This window comes from Manis pentadactyla, chromosome 1, assembly GCF_030020395.1.
Source record: "Manis pentadactyla isolate mManPen7 chromosome 1, mManPen7.hap1, whole genome shotgun sequence".
In the NCBI taxonomy this organism is placed as follows: domain Eukaryota; kingdom Metazoa; phylum Chordata; class Mammalia; order Pholidota; family Manidae; genus Manis; species Manis pentadactyla.
The window spans coordinates 169454643-169474477 of record NC_080019.1 but is presented as its reverse complement, the minus strand read 5'-3'; the positions used below and the strand labels follow the sequence as shown (position 1 = coordinate 169474477).

General features: G+C 42.0%; 1 protein-coding gene across 8 annotated transcripts in view; it reads right to left on the bottom strand.

The window, feature by feature from the left end:
• SIDT1 (SID1 transmembrane family member 1) overlaps positions 1–19835 on the bottom strand; it is a 90064-nt gene that overhangs the window by 12872 nt on the left and 57357 nt on the right. For 6 of the 8 annotated variants that reach the window (XM_057502711.1, XM_036929593.2, XM_036929594.2 and 3 more), the window contains 10 exons: positions 16700–16743; positions 9217–9288; positions 7744–7889; positions 6940–7013; positions 5888–5954; positions 4398–4471; positions 3325–3448; positions 3023–3140; positions 802–938; positions 64–172 (listed from right to left, as the gene is read on the bottom strand). In XM_057502711.1, coding sequence (XP_057358694.1) covers positions 64–172; positions 802–938; positions 3023–3140; positions 3325–3448; positions 4398–4471; positions 5888–5954; positions 6940–7013; positions 7744–7889; positions 9217–9288; positions 16700–16743 — 965 coding nt within the window. Of the gene's footprint in view, positions 1–63; positions 173–801; positions 939–3022; positions 3141–3324; positions 3449–4397; positions 4472–5887; positions 5955–6939; positions 7014–7743; positions 7890–8812; positions 9180–9216; positions 9289–16699; positions 16744–19835 lie in introns of those variants that run through there. The other 2 variants (XM_057502710.1, XM_057502725.1) reach the window with 2 other exon arrangements.

The following is a 19835-nucleotide window of genomic DNA, read 5'->3' as shown; positions in this document are numbered from 1 at the left end:
CAAAGACAGTTCTTTCTCAGGGTAAGTTAATCGGTGTGTTTAGTAGAGTAACAGGTGACTCACCTATTTTGAAGCGACCCATGTAGTAGATCTGGGTGCTGAGGGCCAGGGAGGCCAGAACATGGACAGCAGAGAAGATGAGCCAGAACCACACATCATTCTTTCCAAACACCTAGGAGTACATGGGAGGTTACCTTTGTCACGGGGTTCTTCCCAGAAAACCGACTAAAATCATTCTGTCTCTCACAGAAACCTAAGAAGTAAAAAACCAAGTTGTGCATGACTTTGGGTTCTTTCCCCTTCTCAGAGCAACCAGGGATCTTACTACATCCAGGGCAGGATAAAGAATGGATAACTGGCCAAATGAGACTGGAAAAGAGAAGAAATGGGAGGCAGCTGAGCAACAAAACTGAAGATGTCAGGGCTGAGGCGGGGACCAACGCTCTGCAAATCACTCCTGACAACCAGCACTTGCGTGCGCACGTTAAAAAAATGCTTTCTACTGTTTTAAGTCAATCTCTCCAATCAGCTTGTCCATCTCCATTATGATCTCACGTGAATCAGGTTCCAGCTTTATATTTAAACTCTCCAGGGGTAGTTTGGTGCCTATAGCATTATTTAACATAACTAGCTAAATAACTAAATAAAATGCCACGAGTGGACCAACAGTGAGAATGTGTCAGGATTATGATGAACTCAAGCCTGTTCACCTGACATCCAACAAGCAAACAACAGAAACCCTCAGACCTCCCGGAGGACCCTTTGGGGACGCCTGGCTGGAGGCTGTCGGGGGGGACGCACCACTCCGAGGACGGTGAGCGTGATGACCACGGCGAAGGACGCGTAGGCAGCATAGGCGCTGGCGTTGATGTCAGGGTGGCGCGTCTGATAGAGCTTCAGCATGCAGAGGCCCGCGATCATGTACATGAAGGAGGTGTCTGAGGGCGCGGGGGAGGGGCCGAGACAGTCAGGATCCCTTAGGTGACCGACAGATTCCTCTTCAGCCCAGGAAACCCCCTCCCTTCAGGCCTTGGAGGATTGGCCGCCCCCAGACTGTGTGGAGGCCTCCAACATGACAGCCTCCCCGGCACATTTTCTGGGCAGACCCCACAAACTCTCCTTCTCAACCCCTCCAAGGCTCTTCCTAGTTCACAGAATTAAAGTATCTGATATGACAAATAACTGACTATCCCACTTGCAGGGGTATGTGCATTTGAACGCTGGTGTTCATTAGTAACAAAAGAGCCCCCAGTGGTGAGAGTTAGGGCAGGGACAATACAAAGAATCCTAGCTGGGTGTAGGAGGGCCTTCTCAGCACCCTGAACTGTAACCACACCGATTGCTGCTTTATAACCTAGGGAAGGAACACCACTAGAATTAAATGTGGCTTAGCTGCATGGGAATTAGAGAAAAGCAAATTAACACAACAATGCAATATCCCCTGTCACTCAAAAATGTACCAAAAATTTAAATGTCTGACAATAACACATGTAAATGACAATGTGGGGAAATGGGAACTCTCAGGTAGCTGGTGGGAATGGGAATTAATACTCCAGAGAGAAACTTGGAAGTTTTTGGTAAAACGGAAGATGCATAAACCAGGTGACCCCTAAATTCTACTTCTAGGTATCCCAGGGGCCCCTCTCACATGTGCACAAAGAGACGTACAAGGATGTTTATTGCAGTGCTGTCTGTAATAGTAAAATGGTAGCAACCTCTAAATGTTCAATAGAGGGACTGATAATGTATATTTTTATTATAGAATACAACAATCTTTAAAAATGGATGGACTGGATGTTCTTGATTCAATACTGATAAATCTTGAAAAGATAAGGTTTCATGAAAAGAGAAGGCTGCAGAACACAATGTGGTAAGTTAATAATTTCCTACAAATGTAGTAAAACTATAAAAAAAATGGAAGGATGAATGCAAAATTAATCAGCTATTGCCTCTGCAGAAGGAGGGACTGGGGTAAGTTTGGAATGCAGTTCCAAATAGGACTTCAACTTTATCACAATGTTTTATTTCTTAAAAAGTAGATTTAAGGAAAATATTTTGAAATGTTGGTATTGCTCATTCTGAGTGGCGAATTATATTGTTTTCTATAGTTTTCTCTATTAGAAGTGTTTTCTAATTTAAAAAAATCAAATGTGACAGAGACTTTCTGTGATGCTCTCAGCTAACAGCCTGAGGCTAGATAGAGGACAGAGGTGTCTGGGGTGGGTCTCATTGTCTAGAGGTTGTCCCATCTCCTGGGCTGCCAGGATGGGTGTCTCAACCCACGCCTGAGCTAACCGGCACACAGGGAATGATCCTGGATGCACCTTGTGATGGTTTACGCTATTGAGATGTGAGGGGACATCATCTGGGGTTTTTTGGAAGAAGAGTTTCCTTTCTCTTAAATGAAGGCTACTGGAAGCCAGCTCGCTGCCTCCTCCAGACATTGTGGGGGTGGAGACAGGAAGCCAGGACCTGCTGTAGCTATTTTTGCTACCACCAGTTCCCTGATAGCCTGAGGACAAAATGAACATGCAGGCTGGGCACCACCAAAGGGATCACAGAGAAGGGAGTCAAAGCCACCAGGTAAAGCAATCACAAGCCCTTTCCACCTCTGGACTTTCAGTGAGCTGCTAAGTATTGTTATTTAATCCAATTTGAATTGGCTTTTCTATTACTTTCATTCTAGAGCAGTCTAACAGATAAATTAGGCCAAGTTACACGGAGGGACCTTTCCAGATGTCCTTTGGTGGTTTCTATCTGACCTGCTGCCCAATACTTATTTTATGGCTGGCTTGCAGATCTAGCCGTGGGATCATTATTTAGTGTTACTAGTATAAAAGGTAGTCAGAAAAGATGGTGCAGCATGTGGAAACCAGGCCTTATGGCGAGGTGCCCTCAGATCACTTCAGCTCATGTGCAATATCATTTAATTCTGGCAAGCATGGCCTTGACACTTTGGGGAGGGTCCCAGAACAAGACTCCTGTAACTCCAATCTGTGTAGTCGATGTAAATTCTAATTACCAAACTGGAAGTTGGAGTAATTTGGGCAGACGTGGTAGCAGGCACTGAGCACTCCTTCCATGATCAATGCGATGCCCATGGCATAGAAGAGACCAAAGTGTTTGGGAATCCCATACTCCTGGAAAAGGAGAAAGTGCGGTGAATAGAAAGATAGTGGCAGAGCACAGAATCTGGAAACCCGCGCTTCTAGCCTCCAGTGGTCCATTAGACATCACCGAACCAGAGGTCCCTCCCCTTGGCAGAGCCTGTTTGGAGCCATAGCCCTTCTCAGTTCCCACCTCCAATAGCCACCCTTCCCTCACCATAGCAAAGATGTCTTTGGCTTCTAGGGCTCTTCGATGGAGAATGTCCCGGTGTAAGACTATCAGCAGGAAAAGGAAGCCCAGGAGCACATGGCCCAGGTTACTGAGAATGTTGTTGAAGGCACTGAAGGGACAAGAGAGAAACCATGAGACAGTCAGGGCCACTAAAGAGATTCAGAAAATGAGCAATGCGTGAATGAGATGGTGAACTCAGCATTCCGGGGGTTCCACTTAGCCTTATCATGAGATTTCAGGGATGGAAAATCATCAGAGATCATCTTTAGCCTAACTCCTTCCTTTGAGGATGCTTAGCCTGTGATGATGTGTCCGTTTCCTCTCTGGGATGTCTGCTTGACTTCCCTGACACCACCCAGTCCTTTCTTGTCCCATGGCACTGGCATGGCATGAACCCTGGGAAAGAGCTGCCCCAAAGATGGGCAGTTTGGCCAAGTGCTCCACCTACATTGTGAGAGGGAATTCTTGTAGACGGACCCAAGTTATATGTCAATATTCAGCTCTGTGACTGAATTTCAGGATAAGTGTCAGCTGGTCACAGCCAGCAGCTTTATTTCAGGAAACTGAGGCTAGTTCAGTTCTGGAACAAGAAGTCAGTTTCCCAACTCCCATGCAAATGTCCTTTCTGTTCCTCTACATTCTGGTGGTTGGAGCAAGGCCGTGGAGGCAGCAGGCCTGGCCTCAAGTTCCGACATCACCAACGGGTGAGCACCTTCAGCAAGCCCTTTTCTAAGCCTTAGAAAGGGGTGGGGGTCATAATAACTCTGTCTCATGAGGTTGCATAACAGAATGAATGTGCTCCCAGCTCACATCCACGGATATGTCATCCCAGCGAGGGGCCTGGGCCTTCCAGACACACCCCTGCCCTCTTCTCAGCAGGGTGAACTCAGGAAGCTCCCCGAGGAATGACAGAGGCATCCTGGTCTCAACGTCTTCCAATTTCAGTCCTCTTTGCCCTTGACTGGGGTTGTTTTTAGTAGTTTTAAAAACTGAAATCACAGTACCACACAGGAAGGAGTTGCCAAATGCCTCCCGGGCAGCCAGAGGACTGGGCTTACCTCAGGACACCCAAGGGGTGAGCACACAGGAAGTTGTAGTAGCAGATGTCCTGGTTGCCGGTGACATTTACCACCTGCAAAATCAGGAGTGGGGAGAGGAGAGGCAGTTTTTCTCCGTCCCCTGAGCCCAGCCTGAAATCCCAGAGAGCAGACGCTGCTCACAAGGATACTTGGTCGGTGATCTCCAGGGCCACCAGCACTCTGCTCAGCAGGGCCTCGTCATCATCATCATCGCCAGCTTTGCACAGCTGGGCACATTTCCTTCAAATGCTACCGTCTTTCTTTGAACCAAAATAGTCTGTGTCCCTCATTCCCTGGCCTCAAGGTGGAATTCATGAGTAAGTTTCCTTCATTCTCATTATTTAGCAGTAGTGTGAAGGGATGCTGACACTGTGACCTGCCATTTAGGACCATCATGACATGTCCTGTTTTCTAGGTGGATGCTGGGAGGCTATGGAGCTGTCCCAATCTCTGCATGGAAATGATAACTACAGGGCAGGCAGACATGGGGAGATGTGTGTTCTGTTTTTCCTATTTATCATCATCTCTACCCTAAAGAACCTTTCTAGGTGACAGCACAGCTGTATCTCCTGACAGGCCCCAAAATATTCAGAGAATATTTAAATTATAAACAGTGGTGGTCATATCTAATTACATAATAAGTACAGAGTTGGCTAAATACTATCAGACAACTGTGTTTCAAACTTGGTTGTACATTGGAATTATTGGGGGTTTAATCAATACGGATGCCTGGTTCCACTCTCAGACTCTCTGACCTAACTGCTGTGGGATACAGTTTGGACATGGATTTTTAAAAGCTCCCTAGGTGATTTTAATTCCCAGCAAAGTTGGAGAGCCACTGTGTTAGAAACACCTTCAGCCTCCTACTGTTCTAAGCATGCTTTCTCATGTATAATAAATCCCAGAGAAGGTCACTTAAGTCACCTGGGCTCTAGGGTTCTATGAAGGAGCAGTTCAAAGAAGGGGATTCTCAAGCTGTTTCAATAATTGTTTTTCTTTACTTTCTTTTTCTTTAATAACTTCATTTGATTTTAATATCTTACTGGTTTAGTGAAGCTTTTAGTTTTACAAAAGATATTTACCCTCAGTGAGAAGGCAAAGGCTAAACTGGACATGAAGGTTTTTTGTTTTGGCCTGGAACTTTATTTACTTTACTCATTATCCCATGACAATCAGAAGTTCAAACTGGTGAATAACGGATGGAGTTGATAAATAATATGACTGATGAGTGCAAGGTGGTAACTTCAGACTGGTAGTTAAAATCATGTAAGAGGTCCCAGGTCGCTCTGTGATTAAACAGTTAGGAACTAGACTTCAAGTCAAAGAGAAAGCCATGGAGAAGTACAACTGGAACCCAAATAGATGAATTCTTGGACTGAGCTCAAGTTACGCATTTCTCCACAGGCCACAGCAAAGATCCTTCCCCGCAGTAGGAAAGCTGGGATTCTGGGCTCGGGGGCAGCACTTACTGTCTGGTAGGTGATGACCAGCTGTATCACGGGCAGCGCATAAAACACAGCAATGGTGATGATGTTCCTGGGATGGCAGAAAGAACCAGAAGTAGGTATTTCCAGATGGACAATGGAATTTTTGCTCATTTTTTAAAAAAAGAATCCTTCCACCCCAATACTCACTAGTTAATTTGCAGAAGTAATTAGACACTGATTGTGTGTTCTTACTTCTTTGGCCTTCCTCTTGTACAATCATTGGTAACCAGTGCAAATAATACTTGCTTCTGGTTTAGCCAAATTATTAATGACGGTCTATCTCTTTAGGATGTTGTTAGACTAAAATTAATCTGAGTGTAAGTAATGGGAGGTGGATCACAAAAAAAGCACGGTGCTGACTCATTCTTGCCAATGTCATGGTTCTCTTAGATACCTCTTTGTCCCAAAATGATGTTCCACTATGAAATTCCACAGGGCCCCCCACTGTCCCTTGTTTCCCTGGAATATCTGTGTCCAAGTAAAAGGGCATTCCTTCCAGAGAAAAGAGTGGGGAGAGCTGTCACAAGCACGGCAGCTCAGCCTCTTGGCTTGGAAGGAGGCTCATCTATGTGTTTGACCATCGTAGGTCTATTTATCTTTGGCTGGTGGCATCATCTCTCAGGGTGGTTTCCAGCTACTCTGAGATGCTCTAGGCATCTGGTCCCTGAAATCACTGGGTTCTTCCAGGAGCAAGACATGGTGAGAACAGAGAATGGCTGTCATTCACTGTGTCACATGGAAGGTAGTGACATTAGTGTTACTATTATTTATTTTTCTGGAAGAGGACTTATTGTGCCTCCTAAACATACGGGATTCTACCACCATTCTTATTTTTACTTTGTATTCATTGTATTAGGGCTGGTTGCCTTTTATAGTTTATTTTTGTTTTTCTTATGGACTGTGGCATGGATCCTTGAGTACATATGTCTCTTTTGTTTTAGACACAGACACCTATGCCATAGTGGTTGTGGCTTTTACAAAGAAAACCTTAATTTTACTTAAGGGAACCATGGTCCTGGTGGTCATCTACTCACCAAAAATAAATTTTATATTTTTTGCTGACAATTCTCCGGTCCTTCCTGGACAGGTCTGACAGGTAAAGGAACACCTGGGTTATCAGATAAAGAGAGAATGCAAAGCTGTATTTGGCTTTTTTATGGAAGATATAAAGGAGAGTTTTAGAACTTTCCAATTCAGTCCTTCACTAGGGACTAAAATTATTTAACAAGACTTTTCTTTTAATTTTGCTTTCCCCGGATTCCTTAGAAAATCCTGGTATTGCCCTTAAAATAGTAAGAATTGGCTGGTGTGGAATATACTGGGAGTCTTGAATGCTTCTGGTATCTCAAGAATTGGTTTTCCAGTGTTCAGAGATGTCTGATATGTGGTTCTTGAATTATAGGATTGAAGCTGTGCAATTTCCCTTCGTATCTCCTACTGGATGCAGTGCAAGATAAGAAATATATGCTAGAAAGAAATGAATTGTACTCCTGAGGATGATAAATACAGAACTAGGGAGTTTTATCAGGTATACCCCTCGAGGAATCTTTCTTCCAGCTGGTTGGATCCCTTCTTCATCACCCACAGTCAGCCATTTCAGGCCCTGAGAGTGTGTTTTAATGCTCTATGCTTTTTAATGCTCCCACTTTCTGCCTCCAGCAAGAAGTGCTAATTAGTGGAGTATTGCTTCTAGACTGTGTTTATGTTTTATCTCAAAAATTTTACCTGGGAAATTTGACTTGCCCTGAAGGGAAAGAAATAAAGGAAACGGAGGCATTGCTGAAGCTGAAGACTGCAAACTCTCTGTCTCCTCCGCGAGTGCGGCCAGGGAGAGGTACCTTGGTCCGGATGATGTTCTTATCACTCTCGATGTCTGGCATGGTGTCGAAGTCGCTCTCGTCCACGGAGCTGTCTGTGTCCGACTGGCCGGGCTGCCCACAGTCCGAGGAGGACATCTGCCTGCCAGGACTGGAGCTCGACTCATCTAAAACAGAGAAAACTCGTCTGCCTTCCACGGCCCAGAAGAACCCGTGGAGCCCATTCCTCTCTGCAAAAAAAGACACAGTGCTGACTCATTCTTGCCAGTGTCGTGTTGGTAAAATCTAACTCCTTACCGATAACTCATGTTCTTTCTCTCAGTTCCTCCTCAATGGACTTCTAATTTTCCTTGTCTTCTATTTTTTATATTTAAATTGTCTATTTCTAGGGCTGAACACATGTTAAGAATATAAAGGCATCTGTTCTGCTAACTATTTGGATGCAAAAATAATATAATACATTATGTTTCATATTTCAAAATATGAACATAAACATATGAACATTCACATGCACATAGTTATTTATGTATAGCATCTACCATGTATATGTGTAAGCACACACATATCCAGTAGCTATACATTTTTGGTGGATAAAGTATTTATACACAGAAATTCCCCACATGCTGAATCTATGATTGTATAATGAAAACAACACTCTCAGGAAGAAGAATCCAGAGCAGATGGGAATTTGTGCAGCTTGATGAGCACATGAGCTGAGCCTACCTTCTGCTTTATTTCTTCTGTTCAGATGGTTAAAAAAAAAACTCTGTTCTCACAGAGCCAGAAATAAGCAGCCTGCACTGAGCCCATATGCTTCTCGACATTACAGAATTACAGGGCAAGAATACAGGATTTCCAGTCCCTCTATGCTGACATTTTAAGGTGCACCATTCAAAGGCCCATAAGCGTCATGGAGGTGCATGGAAGCAGCAATGGACGTCTACACTAACAAGTCAGGGATAGGAATCCTGTCCCATTCAGGCCACGTAATGAACACTGGAGATTGCCATGTGAATGACTGGGCGGCAGCTAGCAGCTTCATTATGAAGTTAGCCAAAAGGAAAGATTGTCAGGCCACAGCCGTGTTCACCTGTGGCACAGCCTTAGTCTTCCGGGCACCCTTACTTCACTGAAACCTGGAAACGAAACAGCTGGTCAGTTGATGTTGGGCTCCCTGACCTTAGGCTCTGACACATCTTTCATGCCCTCAACTCATCAACTCCCCACAGGGGTCTTGATAGTTGATGGTAGCCATTGTAGGGAATTCTGTTCAAGTGTGGCTAGCAGATCCTAGACACAGGATAATAGAACCTGAGGAAGAGCTGGAAGGAACCTTCCAGATCATCCAACCAATTCATCTTATCAAGAAAAAGCAATCTTATGTGATGACTGCCTTGCCCACTCTCACGGTTATTAGTGACTGGACAACCCTTGGTGTCCTATTCTCTGGAGAATTAGAAAACTTTTCCATAGTGGACTCATTGTAGGAAATACCTATTGCCCCATAATTGCTCCCTTCAGGGGTGCTGGCAGCGATGGGCTGTGACGCCGCCATGTTTCCAGAGCCTGTTGAAAAGCAAAGCAAAGAGGCAAACACTTAATGTACAGCTGCTAAAACAAAACAATGCAAGTCTAAGTAGTTTGAATCATCAGGCCACAATATTTTAAATTTGATTTTCTTTCTGCTCTAACAAAGGAGTCACTAAACTATGGCCAGCAGGCCAAGTCTAGCCTGCCACCTGTGTTTGAATGGCCCTTGAACTAAGAATGATATTTACATTTTTAAGTGGTTGGGAGAAAAGTAAAAAGAAGAATATTTCATGGTGGGTGAAAATTATATGAAATTCCAATTTCAGTATTCACATATAAAGTTCCATTGAAACAGAGCCATACTCAGTTGGGTATGTCAATGGCCGCTTTTAGCTACAATGGCATAGTTGAGCAGTTGTGAGAGAGACTATGTGGCCCACAAAGCCCAACGTATTTACTATTTGGCACTTTACAGGAAAAAAAATGCTGATTTCTGCCTGACTGTATTGTAGAATTGCAAGAATGAAAGAGAAAGAGCATGGGTCCTGAAATCAGTGTGAGGAAGGCCACCACCGAGCAGAAATACCAGGAGTGAACCCTGACAAAGGCTCTGTGACTTGAGGGTCTGTTTGTTACAGCATTTAGCAGTGCCCTAACCACAGGCAGGATGAGCCCCGAAGGAAAGAAATTACTGTACTGCTTGGAACAATAAATAATGACAACATGAACTGAGGATGTGGAGCAGTATGGGTTATTTTGAGGGACATTTAGGAGGTTGCATAGGCATATCTGTTGCCAAATGGTTGCTGGCAGTGAGAGAAAAATAGATGTTCCTCAAACTTTCCCATTGAAGGAAACCTTGCAGCAGGGAGAGTGGGCTCATTTCTTGGAGAGTCTGGGGGTGTCATCTGGAGTCACCCTATCACAAGCATCAGAGAAAAACATCTCCCCACCTTCTCATTGGTTATTGCCAAGAACCTGCCCCTTGGAGCTTCTTAATTTTTGAGAATTAGGCAGTGCTGAACCATGAGAGCACAAACCACAGATAAACAGACATTTGCGCAGTTTCTCTGACTCTGATTTAGTGAAATAATATTTCCAGAAGCCCCACTCATATGTGGAGATGGACGAGAATGTTCCTTCACTGACTTCTGACCTTAATCAAGGATCTGGGATATTGTCAGTCTGGTGGGAATTTCAATCAAGTATCTTCTCTCTGAGGTGAGATTGCCTTGTAATACAGGAAAAGAAGTCTGTGAACTAACTGGTTGGTCTCTTGTGCTATTGTAGGAAATATTTTTTCAGTGAAGACTCATAACTGGGGGTACTCTGTAATACCCTTGCTGTAAACATGTTTCCATCTCTTGATTGAAAATGCAGTTCATTACAGTTTGCATCATTGCTACAGTGCGTGATGCATGTGAAAGAACCAAAAGCCTGGGATAGTTCATCACTCGTCAGGTCAGCTCTTCATCCAGCTCTCAAACTGCATTTCCGCTGCTGGGCAGTACAAACATTCACGGTTTTGCAAGCCAATTTGTAGGCTTTAAAGCCAATTTGTGGCTTTAAAAAGCCAATTTGTTTTTACTCTTTGTGTGCCCATTCATTTTCTCCATGAAGAAAAATATTTTAATCCTAAATTAAAAATATTTAGTCAGGTGAGGAAAGACAAATCTGATGGCTTTGGAGATTCAATTTCCTTCCTCCTTTTAGAAGCTTCACCAAGAGCTGGCTCAGCTGGACAGCAAGGCCTGAGGCTAACACAGCGTTCCTGGCAGGCTAGGTCATTCCAGGGGTCCTGGGAATGCAGACCCTGGCCCTCAAGGCATCCTTCTAGGCATTGCTCCTAGGCTTGAAGATTCCTTGACATTTTTCTTATTATTTAGAGGCAGTGGATGATTCTCGGCCTTTCTTGAGCTCACCCTAAATACGCAACATGGCATCAACACCTCCTGTGGGTTTCATCCAGCACCGAGGCAAAGAAACAGGTTGCTTTCAGCTGCTTATTTGAGAGATGAAATCTTTTGAGCGCAACAACAGGGTATGGGAGGACATCGTACATAACGTGACTGACTGTGACCTCTGCTGACAGGTTTGGCCATGGTTACAGAAAAGAGCCTTGCGGCTGCTTCAGCTGCTCCTACTATTAACCCTACCAAGAGCTGCTGTGATCACCACCACTACCAGTACTGCAACTAATACTCATACTTCTATTACTAGTACTGCTACTGCAGTCCCTGCTACCACTACTACTAACTACCAGCAGCACCACCACCACCAGCTCATGGTTATCGAAAACTTACCGTGTGTCAGGCACTCTTCATTTATAAATAACCCTGGGAGTTGGGTACTATGATCACCATTTTAAAGACGACCACAGGGAGGCACTGAGAGGTCAGCGATTTGCGCAGTCACTTAGATAGTGGGTGGACAGTGGTTCATTGTACTGGTTTCAATTACAACTTATATTCTTAGTTGAAAGAAACACAGGGCTTTTCCTTTAAAATATGAATAAGTGGCAGGAACCAGGTTACTTGCATGGAGTGCTCAAGAACATCTTTCAAAAGAGATAAGGAAGTTTAGGATCATTTGCATCTCCATGTATAATCGACTCATATTTTAAAGAAATAGCTACAAACCTTTGCTTTTCAGATTGGCCCCCACTGCTTCCCAAGTGAGTCCCTGGGTCATGCCAGCATCTTCTTTCTGCCTAGTTCCCCGTGGGGAGCCTCCCAGAAAGCACTGTACTGGTCCCATCCCCAGGGGATGTTCTTTTACATTCCCCTCAGTATTTCACATTTTCCTCTTTTCGTGCTTAAGCTTCCTTTAACCAATAACCTATGCTCTGTGTTTAAGATATAATTTTAAAAAGCATTAAGTGCGCTAATACGTGCAGGATAACATGAAAATCATAAATCCCAGCACTTTTGGCATATGGGAAATAGAAGCGCATAGGAAAATGCTTGAGTTCTGTTGTGACAAGAGGTTGAAATGGTTTGTGGGAGCCGATGTTTTTGTGCGTAGCCAACAGAGAAACACAAAAGCTAAAATGAAAGCAAGTGCCACCACTGTTTGGTTAGGTGACAACTTCATTAAGAAGAAAAAGGCAGCTGTGCAGGTCTATGCAAATTGGCTGCGCCACTGATTTCTGTACTCTGCTCTGGCTTGTAACTGAGCAGGGTCTGGTTTTGATGTGGTTGGTGGTCCTCTCCACCCGGAGGTATCTGCACCAACATTGGCCCTGTGATGGACAGCAGCGTCAAGATAATCATGTGTGCAGTTGCCAGCAACGAAGATGTTTTGACTTTGTAGACTTCTACAGGCACAATTTAAATGAGATTGGCCAACACAGGCACAGTACTCTATTAATTTTTCTAATGTCTAAGGCCTTCTTAGAATGCAAAAGCCAAAGCATTTCCTCACAAACTTCAGAAGTGATCGATGCTCCTGGAAGGTGACCCCTATTTATATTTAACAGTGTGGTTTTTAGAAGAAGAGTTAAACACAAAGTACCACTTTGTAGGACAGACCAATACATTCTGGCTGGGAGGAAGCAAAGATACAAGGTGTGAATGAGCTCATCCTAACGAGGAAACTTGTTCTGGTATCTTTTCTCTGAGCACGGGCCCTTTACCATCTGTCTGCTTTACCAACATAGGATATGCTTGCTTTTTATGTTAAATGCTCTTGATGAGGACAAAAATTTCATTTTATTTTGAGTATGTTTAGATCTTTCAGAGACTTTGTATTTGTAATTGTCCTGCTTCCTTTATCTCTGGACTCATGAGGTCGGAAACTGAAGAAGGAGTCAGAGATAAGGCGACCTAGCTGCCATGAGATTTCATCTTTGTGCCAATTAGCTACCGATCCCAATTAGTTTCATGCTTTGTTCCAAAAGCTGAGGACAAAATGGAGAAAACCACTCTGCAGAGGGATGTAAAAGTAAAATTCTTCTAGAAGAAAAAAACTGAGCAAGAAATGTCAAGGAAATGCAGACAAAGAAGAGAGTCGGGAATAGAGTCTGAGAGTCCTTGCCACAGAGCCTGATGCTGGCCTGCATGCCTCGACTCCCACACACTCAACACAGCTGCTTGTCTTATTCCGGCTGGACCCTGTCTTTGCTAAGATGCTGATTCAGCATGGCTGTAGCAAGGAAGGATTTGGTTGGCCATTTGGCTTTTAAACCTGCAAACTAGTCAGGTTTGTTAAGCTCTGTCACTTGAGGAAGTAACTTCACATATGTTGGACCCCAGGTTCACGGTGGCAGCTCACGTGGTCCCAGAGGCCTGTGAGGCATGCTTCCTTTCTCTCTCCTTCCAGTTGGTAAGTACATTTCTGTACAGGCTCTTTGACAGTGATGCAAAACGTGGGGCTTCTCCCCCAATCAAGCCATTGGATGAAATGTTTTTAGAGCACAGAACCTTTCCTAGTCCCCTCAGATGACCACAGAGGCCCCTGGCTTAAATGCTGAGTGATGCAGGGAGACATTTTTCAAATACAACTTTAAAGAGAAATAAATGCAGAGGAACCTACAGATTTTCCAAAAGCAGCTTTCTTATCATTATATAATTAAAACAGAGCTGCCACCAATTTGGCAAGCTGTAGGGATTTGGTTCCATTTGCTCCACCTCAAGCATACCGCAGGAGAAAGCATCAGGCCAGGTTCCTCAGCTGTCTAGCTCCACTTTGGTTTGGGCAGATTCCACTCAGGTCTAGTGGGGTCCCCTTCCCCTTTCAGACATCGCTCCCAGCATTTTCTCTGGGCACCAGCTGCCAGGGCACTTCCTGTTGCTCTGAGCTCCACTGAGCTTCCTGTAGCTCCCACAGTCACACTGATCCTGGGCCTCTGGAGAGAAAGACATGTCTGTATACTTGCTCCTCTCCAAGGGTTCCTTCCCTGAATGTCTCCCATTGGTTTTGAAATAAGGGAGGCACTTGCTTCTGTCTACTGCCAAGGCTGGTTTCTCAGTGGTGTCACTAGCAGATCTTTTCCTAGGGTAGAGCTTGTCTGCTTTGCTCTGGTCTTAAGCTAGCCAGTGTTGGCCCACTACCAGTCATGTGCCATCTTTCCCCATAGCCTCCCTGCATTACAAGCATTCCTTATTTCCTTCCTATTGCCAAGCCCTTTGCAGTGAACATTCCTATTCCTCATTTCCCGGCTTGCTGGGATTTTGTTCAGGTGTCCTCACCTGGGCTTTGCAGCCCCTGTGTTTAAGTCAGTGATTCTCAATCAGACGGAGAGGTGGGAGGTTTTGTTTGCCCCCAAGAGGACATTTGTCAATGTCTGGAGATGTTTTTAGTTGTCACAAGGAGGAAAGGTACTACTGGATTCTAGCAGGTGGAGGTGAAGGAGGTGATTAAACATCCCACAAGGTACAGGACAGCTTCCCACCACAAAGAATTTTCTGGCCTGTAATTCCAATAATGTTGAGTTTGAGAAACCTTGGTCTTAGAGAAAGACGACTTCACCCTAATTCTATAAGTAGGCCTAATTGAGCTGTAGGTAAATCTATTCCTTCAGTGTGACTGGTTTAACAGTAAGTATATATTCACTCTAGGGCAACGAAACACAAGATGTTGCTGGGTGCTTCTGAAAAAGTTCTTCCCTTTGGACATTGTCAGGTGAGGGTTTAGACCTGATCCATCTCCCCAGCAGCACTGACAGCAAGCAGAGCCGAGGGTATGGCAGGGACAAGGACCAGGGCCACAGGACTCAGCCAGTCCTAATGCCCATGCTTCTGCTCAGCTTCTAGGGAGAGGAAGCTCTTTATCATATAAGTGTGTTGGAGACAAATGTTACTTGCAGTCACATGAATCCTAACTAATGCATCTTAATTTGTTTTTCCTTTTCGGTCACTCGCTCATTGCTGCTTGCTATCTGAAGGGTGCCTCTAGCTCTTAGCTTTCACAGTCCTCTTGATCTTGGACGACGATCTGGCTCTGTCCACCATCTCTGCCTCACTGTTTAGGCAACCCTTCTGAACATGGAATCCCTTTAGTTGTCATTACGATAATAAAATGACTTCACTCATACAATAAAAATAACAGACTATCCACTCACAGAACATCAATGGAATCCAACCCATCACACTTTCTAAGGTCAACAGACCTAAAATAAGAGCAAAACCTAGAGAACCCTGGAGGAAAAGGGAAGAGATCCAAAGAAAAGGCAAATGCACTTAGAGACTTTATGAATAAAAGGGACACTAGTACTTAGCATTTCAAAAACACTAAAACAGATGTCTTTTTTTAGTCTTTCATATTGGTAGTTAAATGTTATTAAATCAAATTGCCTGGAGAAACAGACATACTGACATTAAGGAAGATAAAAGTCAAAGGAAGCCAGCAGAAGCAGCCTTCTAGCAGAAGGAGAAATGTTCTTGCTGGGTGGAAGAGGGGCTCAATTTGTGGCTTTCTAAGATTCTGAGGGCTCATTTAAGTTTAGAAAACACAGAACTAAAGATTTGTTGAATGTGACTTAAAAATCAAGTCTCACTTCATCCTTTCTTTTCCAAATGATCACTCTCTGGCAAATAGCTTATGAGCGCTGAGTAACTCATGGTGATGCAGGCTTTTCAAAAATGAGGACATTTACGAAAGCTACAAACTTCAAGCTACAAAATAAGTAAGTCCTGGGGATTTAACGGTAACTATAGTTAATAATACTGCATTGAATAGTTGATATCTTCTGAGAATAAAAGCTCTCATCACAAAGAAAAAGAATTTGGGTGGTGATGGATGTTAACTAAACTAACTGTGGTGATCATTTTGCAATATATATACAAATATTGAATCATGTTGTATACCTAAAACTTATACAATGTTATATGTCAGATCTAAAATAAAATGAGAACATTAATTTTCTTTAGTTTTAATAAAAGGATGAGGCAATTGCATTCCTGTGTTCAAATTCTCGGAGTGAAGGAAAGGGCACATTATCGTGGTTGGGAAATCATTTACTCTGGATTTCCCAAAGTTATTAAACTCTTTATTATACTTGCAAGTCTCAAAAATTTCAATTTTCTAGATTTTTGATCAAAAAAAGCCTCTGTTTCAATTTGGGAAAAGCAAACTCTGTATTGAAACTGGCAAAAATTCTTACTATAGTTCACAAATCAGTGTTGGGATAAGATAGGTATGAACAATTTATGTCCTAGAAAAGATTAAACTCTTAAAAAAGGTGAATGGCTAACAAATAGGCTATAGATAATTGTAAGGGACACTCCAAGCAAAGGTTCTCAGGGTGAGCACCATATATCATTATTATCAACTATAAAAATTAGTTCTCACTAGCTGTTTTCTGTGGAAAGACTGCAGAGTAGACTACACTGTGCAATAGGAATTGAGGGAGGGTTTGGAAACTACAAAAGGCAGAGAGACAAAAGAAGTACCAAAGGAGGTGTTGCCACATACTTGACATCGTTTTGAATAGAAACCATTTTCTTACCATCATTGGAACCAAAGCTTCCATCAATGGATTTTCTCTGAAACCTGCAAACAAGCACATACACACACTCCTGAGACAGTGGAAACCTCAGCATTTAACATTTGTTCCCTGAAGACTTTGTTGCAGATCTGCTAGGATCACTTTAAATGGGTCTTTGGTCGGACTCTGATACATTGCTGATGGGATTGTAAAATGGTGCAGCCACTTTGGCAAACAGTTTGGTAGTTGCTCAAAAAGTTAGACATAGATGTATTATATTGTTATTACATATAATAATGTTCTGATTAAAGAAAATTATAAATATTGATAGACAATAAATCAATGAATTTGCGTATGTATGTTTATGCCTTGAAGTACCATATGACCTAGCAATTCCACTTTGAGGCATAAACATACATACACAATTTCATTAATTTATTATCAGATTCATTTATTTCAGATAATTGACATATCCTAAAATTAGCATTTTAAAGTGCACAATTCAATGAGTTTTCATATGTTCACAAAGTTATGTAACCATCATTATTATCTAATTCCAGAACATTTTCATCATCCCCTGAAGAAATCTCTAACCCATTAGCAATCATTGTATTTCTTCCCAGTCCTTTACTTTCTGGCACCTGCTAATCTACTTTCTGTTCCTATACATTTTGCCTATTCTGGACAGTTCATATAAGTGGAATCATATTATATGTGGTCACTTTTGACTGACTTCTTTCATTTAGCATAATGCTTTCAAGGTTCATCTCTGTGGTAGTGTAGTCTGTTTATGGCTGAATAATATTTCATTGTATGGACATAACAAGTTAATTTTATTGGTTCATACTTGATGGATATTTTGGTGTTTCCACTTTTTGGCTATCATGAATAAGACTGCTATAAACATTGTGTACAAGCTTTTGTGTGGATATATGTGTGACATTCTCTTAAATATATATCTAGGAATGGAAGTCCTGGGTATGAGGTAACTTTATTTTTAACTTTTTTTTCCAAACTCTTTTCCATACCAGCTTCATAGCAGGAACTACTTTACATTACCACTAGAATGTAGAAGGCTCCAATTTCTCTACACCCTTACCAGTTCTTGTTATTTTCATTTAAAAAATTGTGTTATAGCTGTCCCAGTCAGTCTGATGTGATTATCTCACTGTAGTTCTGATTTGCATTTCCCTGATGGCTAGTGATGTTGAACATCTTTTCATATGCTTATTGGCCATTTGTGTATCTTCTTTGGAGAAATATCTATTCAAATCCTTTGCCCATTAAAAAATTTTTTTTTCTTTGTACTTTGGGGTGTAAGAATTCTTTATATAGTATGGATAGTAGATTCTTACCGGTTATATGATTTGCAAACATTTTCTCTAATTTTGTGTGTTGCATTTTCACTTCTTTGATAATGTACTTTAAAAGCACCAAAGTTTAAATTTCGTTGAAGTCCAATTTATCTATTTTTTCTTTTGTTACTTGTACTTTTGGTGTCATATTTAAGAAACAATTGCCTAATCTTAGGTCACAAAGATTTACATCTATGTTTTCTTCTAAGAGTTTTATAGATTAGCTCTTATATTTAGATCTTCAATCTATTTTGAGTTAATTTTTATATGTGATGTGAAATAGGGATACAACTTCATTCTTTTTCATGTGGATACCCAGTTGTCTGAACACCATTTGTTGAAAAGAATATCCTTTCTCCATTGAATTGTCCTGGTACCCTTGTCAAAAATTGATTGACTATGAATGTAAGGGTGTATTTATGAACCCTCAATTCTATTCCATTGATCTGTATGTCCTCCTGGTCAATGCCAGAGTTCTGATTACTGTGGCTTTGTGGTAAGTTTTGATATCAGGAAGTGTAAGATCCAGCTTTGTTGTTTTTTTTTCATGATTTTTAAAAACCTATTCTGGGTCTTTTGCATTTCCATGTGAATTTTATGATCAGTTTCTCAATTTCTGTTAAGCAAGTCAGCTGGGACTTTGGTAAGGATTGTGTTGAATCTGTGGATCAATTGGGGAATTAGTTTCTATTGCTGCTATAATAAATTATCACAAAGTTAGTGGCTAAGAACAATACAAATGTATTGTTTTAATAACGTTGGGATTTTGGACTTCAGAATTCCAAAATGATTACAAAATGAGTCTAAAATCAAGGTATCACTAGGGCTGTATTCCTTCTGGATGTTCCAGAGGGAGTATGCATTTCCTTGATTTTTCCAGCTTCTAGAAGTAGCCTGCATTCCTTGACTCAGGACCCCTTTCTGAATCTTCAGAGGGCATCATTTCAACCTCTGCTTCCATCATCACATCTGCTGACTTTGACCCTCCTGCCTCCCTCTTATAATGATCATTGTGGTTACATTACACTCCCAAGAGATAATCTGGGATAATCTCTGTAACTTTATCACATCTGCAAAATCTCTTATGCCATGTAAAGTAACATATTCTCAGGTTCTGGATATTAGGGCATGGACATATTTTGGAGGCCATTATTCTCTCCAATACACCATGTTAACAATATTAAGTCTTTCAGTCCATGAACCTGGGATGTCTTTCTATTTATTTAGGTCCTCTTTAATTTCCTAGGATGTTTTGTAGTTTTCTATGTACAAGTCCTATATTTAATTAGCTGAATTTATTCTTAAGTATTTTATTATTTTTGATGCTACTATAAATGGAATTATTTTCTTAATTTCATGTTTGAATTTTTCATTGCTAGCGTATAGAAATACACTTGATTTTTGTATATTGATCTTAAATCCTGCAATCTCAGTGAACCCAGGGTTTCTTTTTGGAGGTGATGAAAAATAGATAGAAGTGATGGTTAGGCAATTACTGTGAATATACTAAAAACCACTGAATTGTATATTTAAAAGGGTGAATTTTATGTTCTGTGCATTATTTCTCAATAAATCTATTATTTAGGAAAAAAATAGGTATACCATTTGGGGACACCTATCAAAAATTAAAATGTGAATTATCCTCTTCCCCAAAAACAAGCCTCCCTTTTGAATGTGAGGTTGTAGTCAGGAAGGAGGAATGTTGGAGGTTAGATGTGCTTGTGCTTTGGTACATGTGCTTATTTAGACAGGGACTCCTGCAGTTGCACACTTCTGATCCTGGTGTTTCATGGAAGAATTTC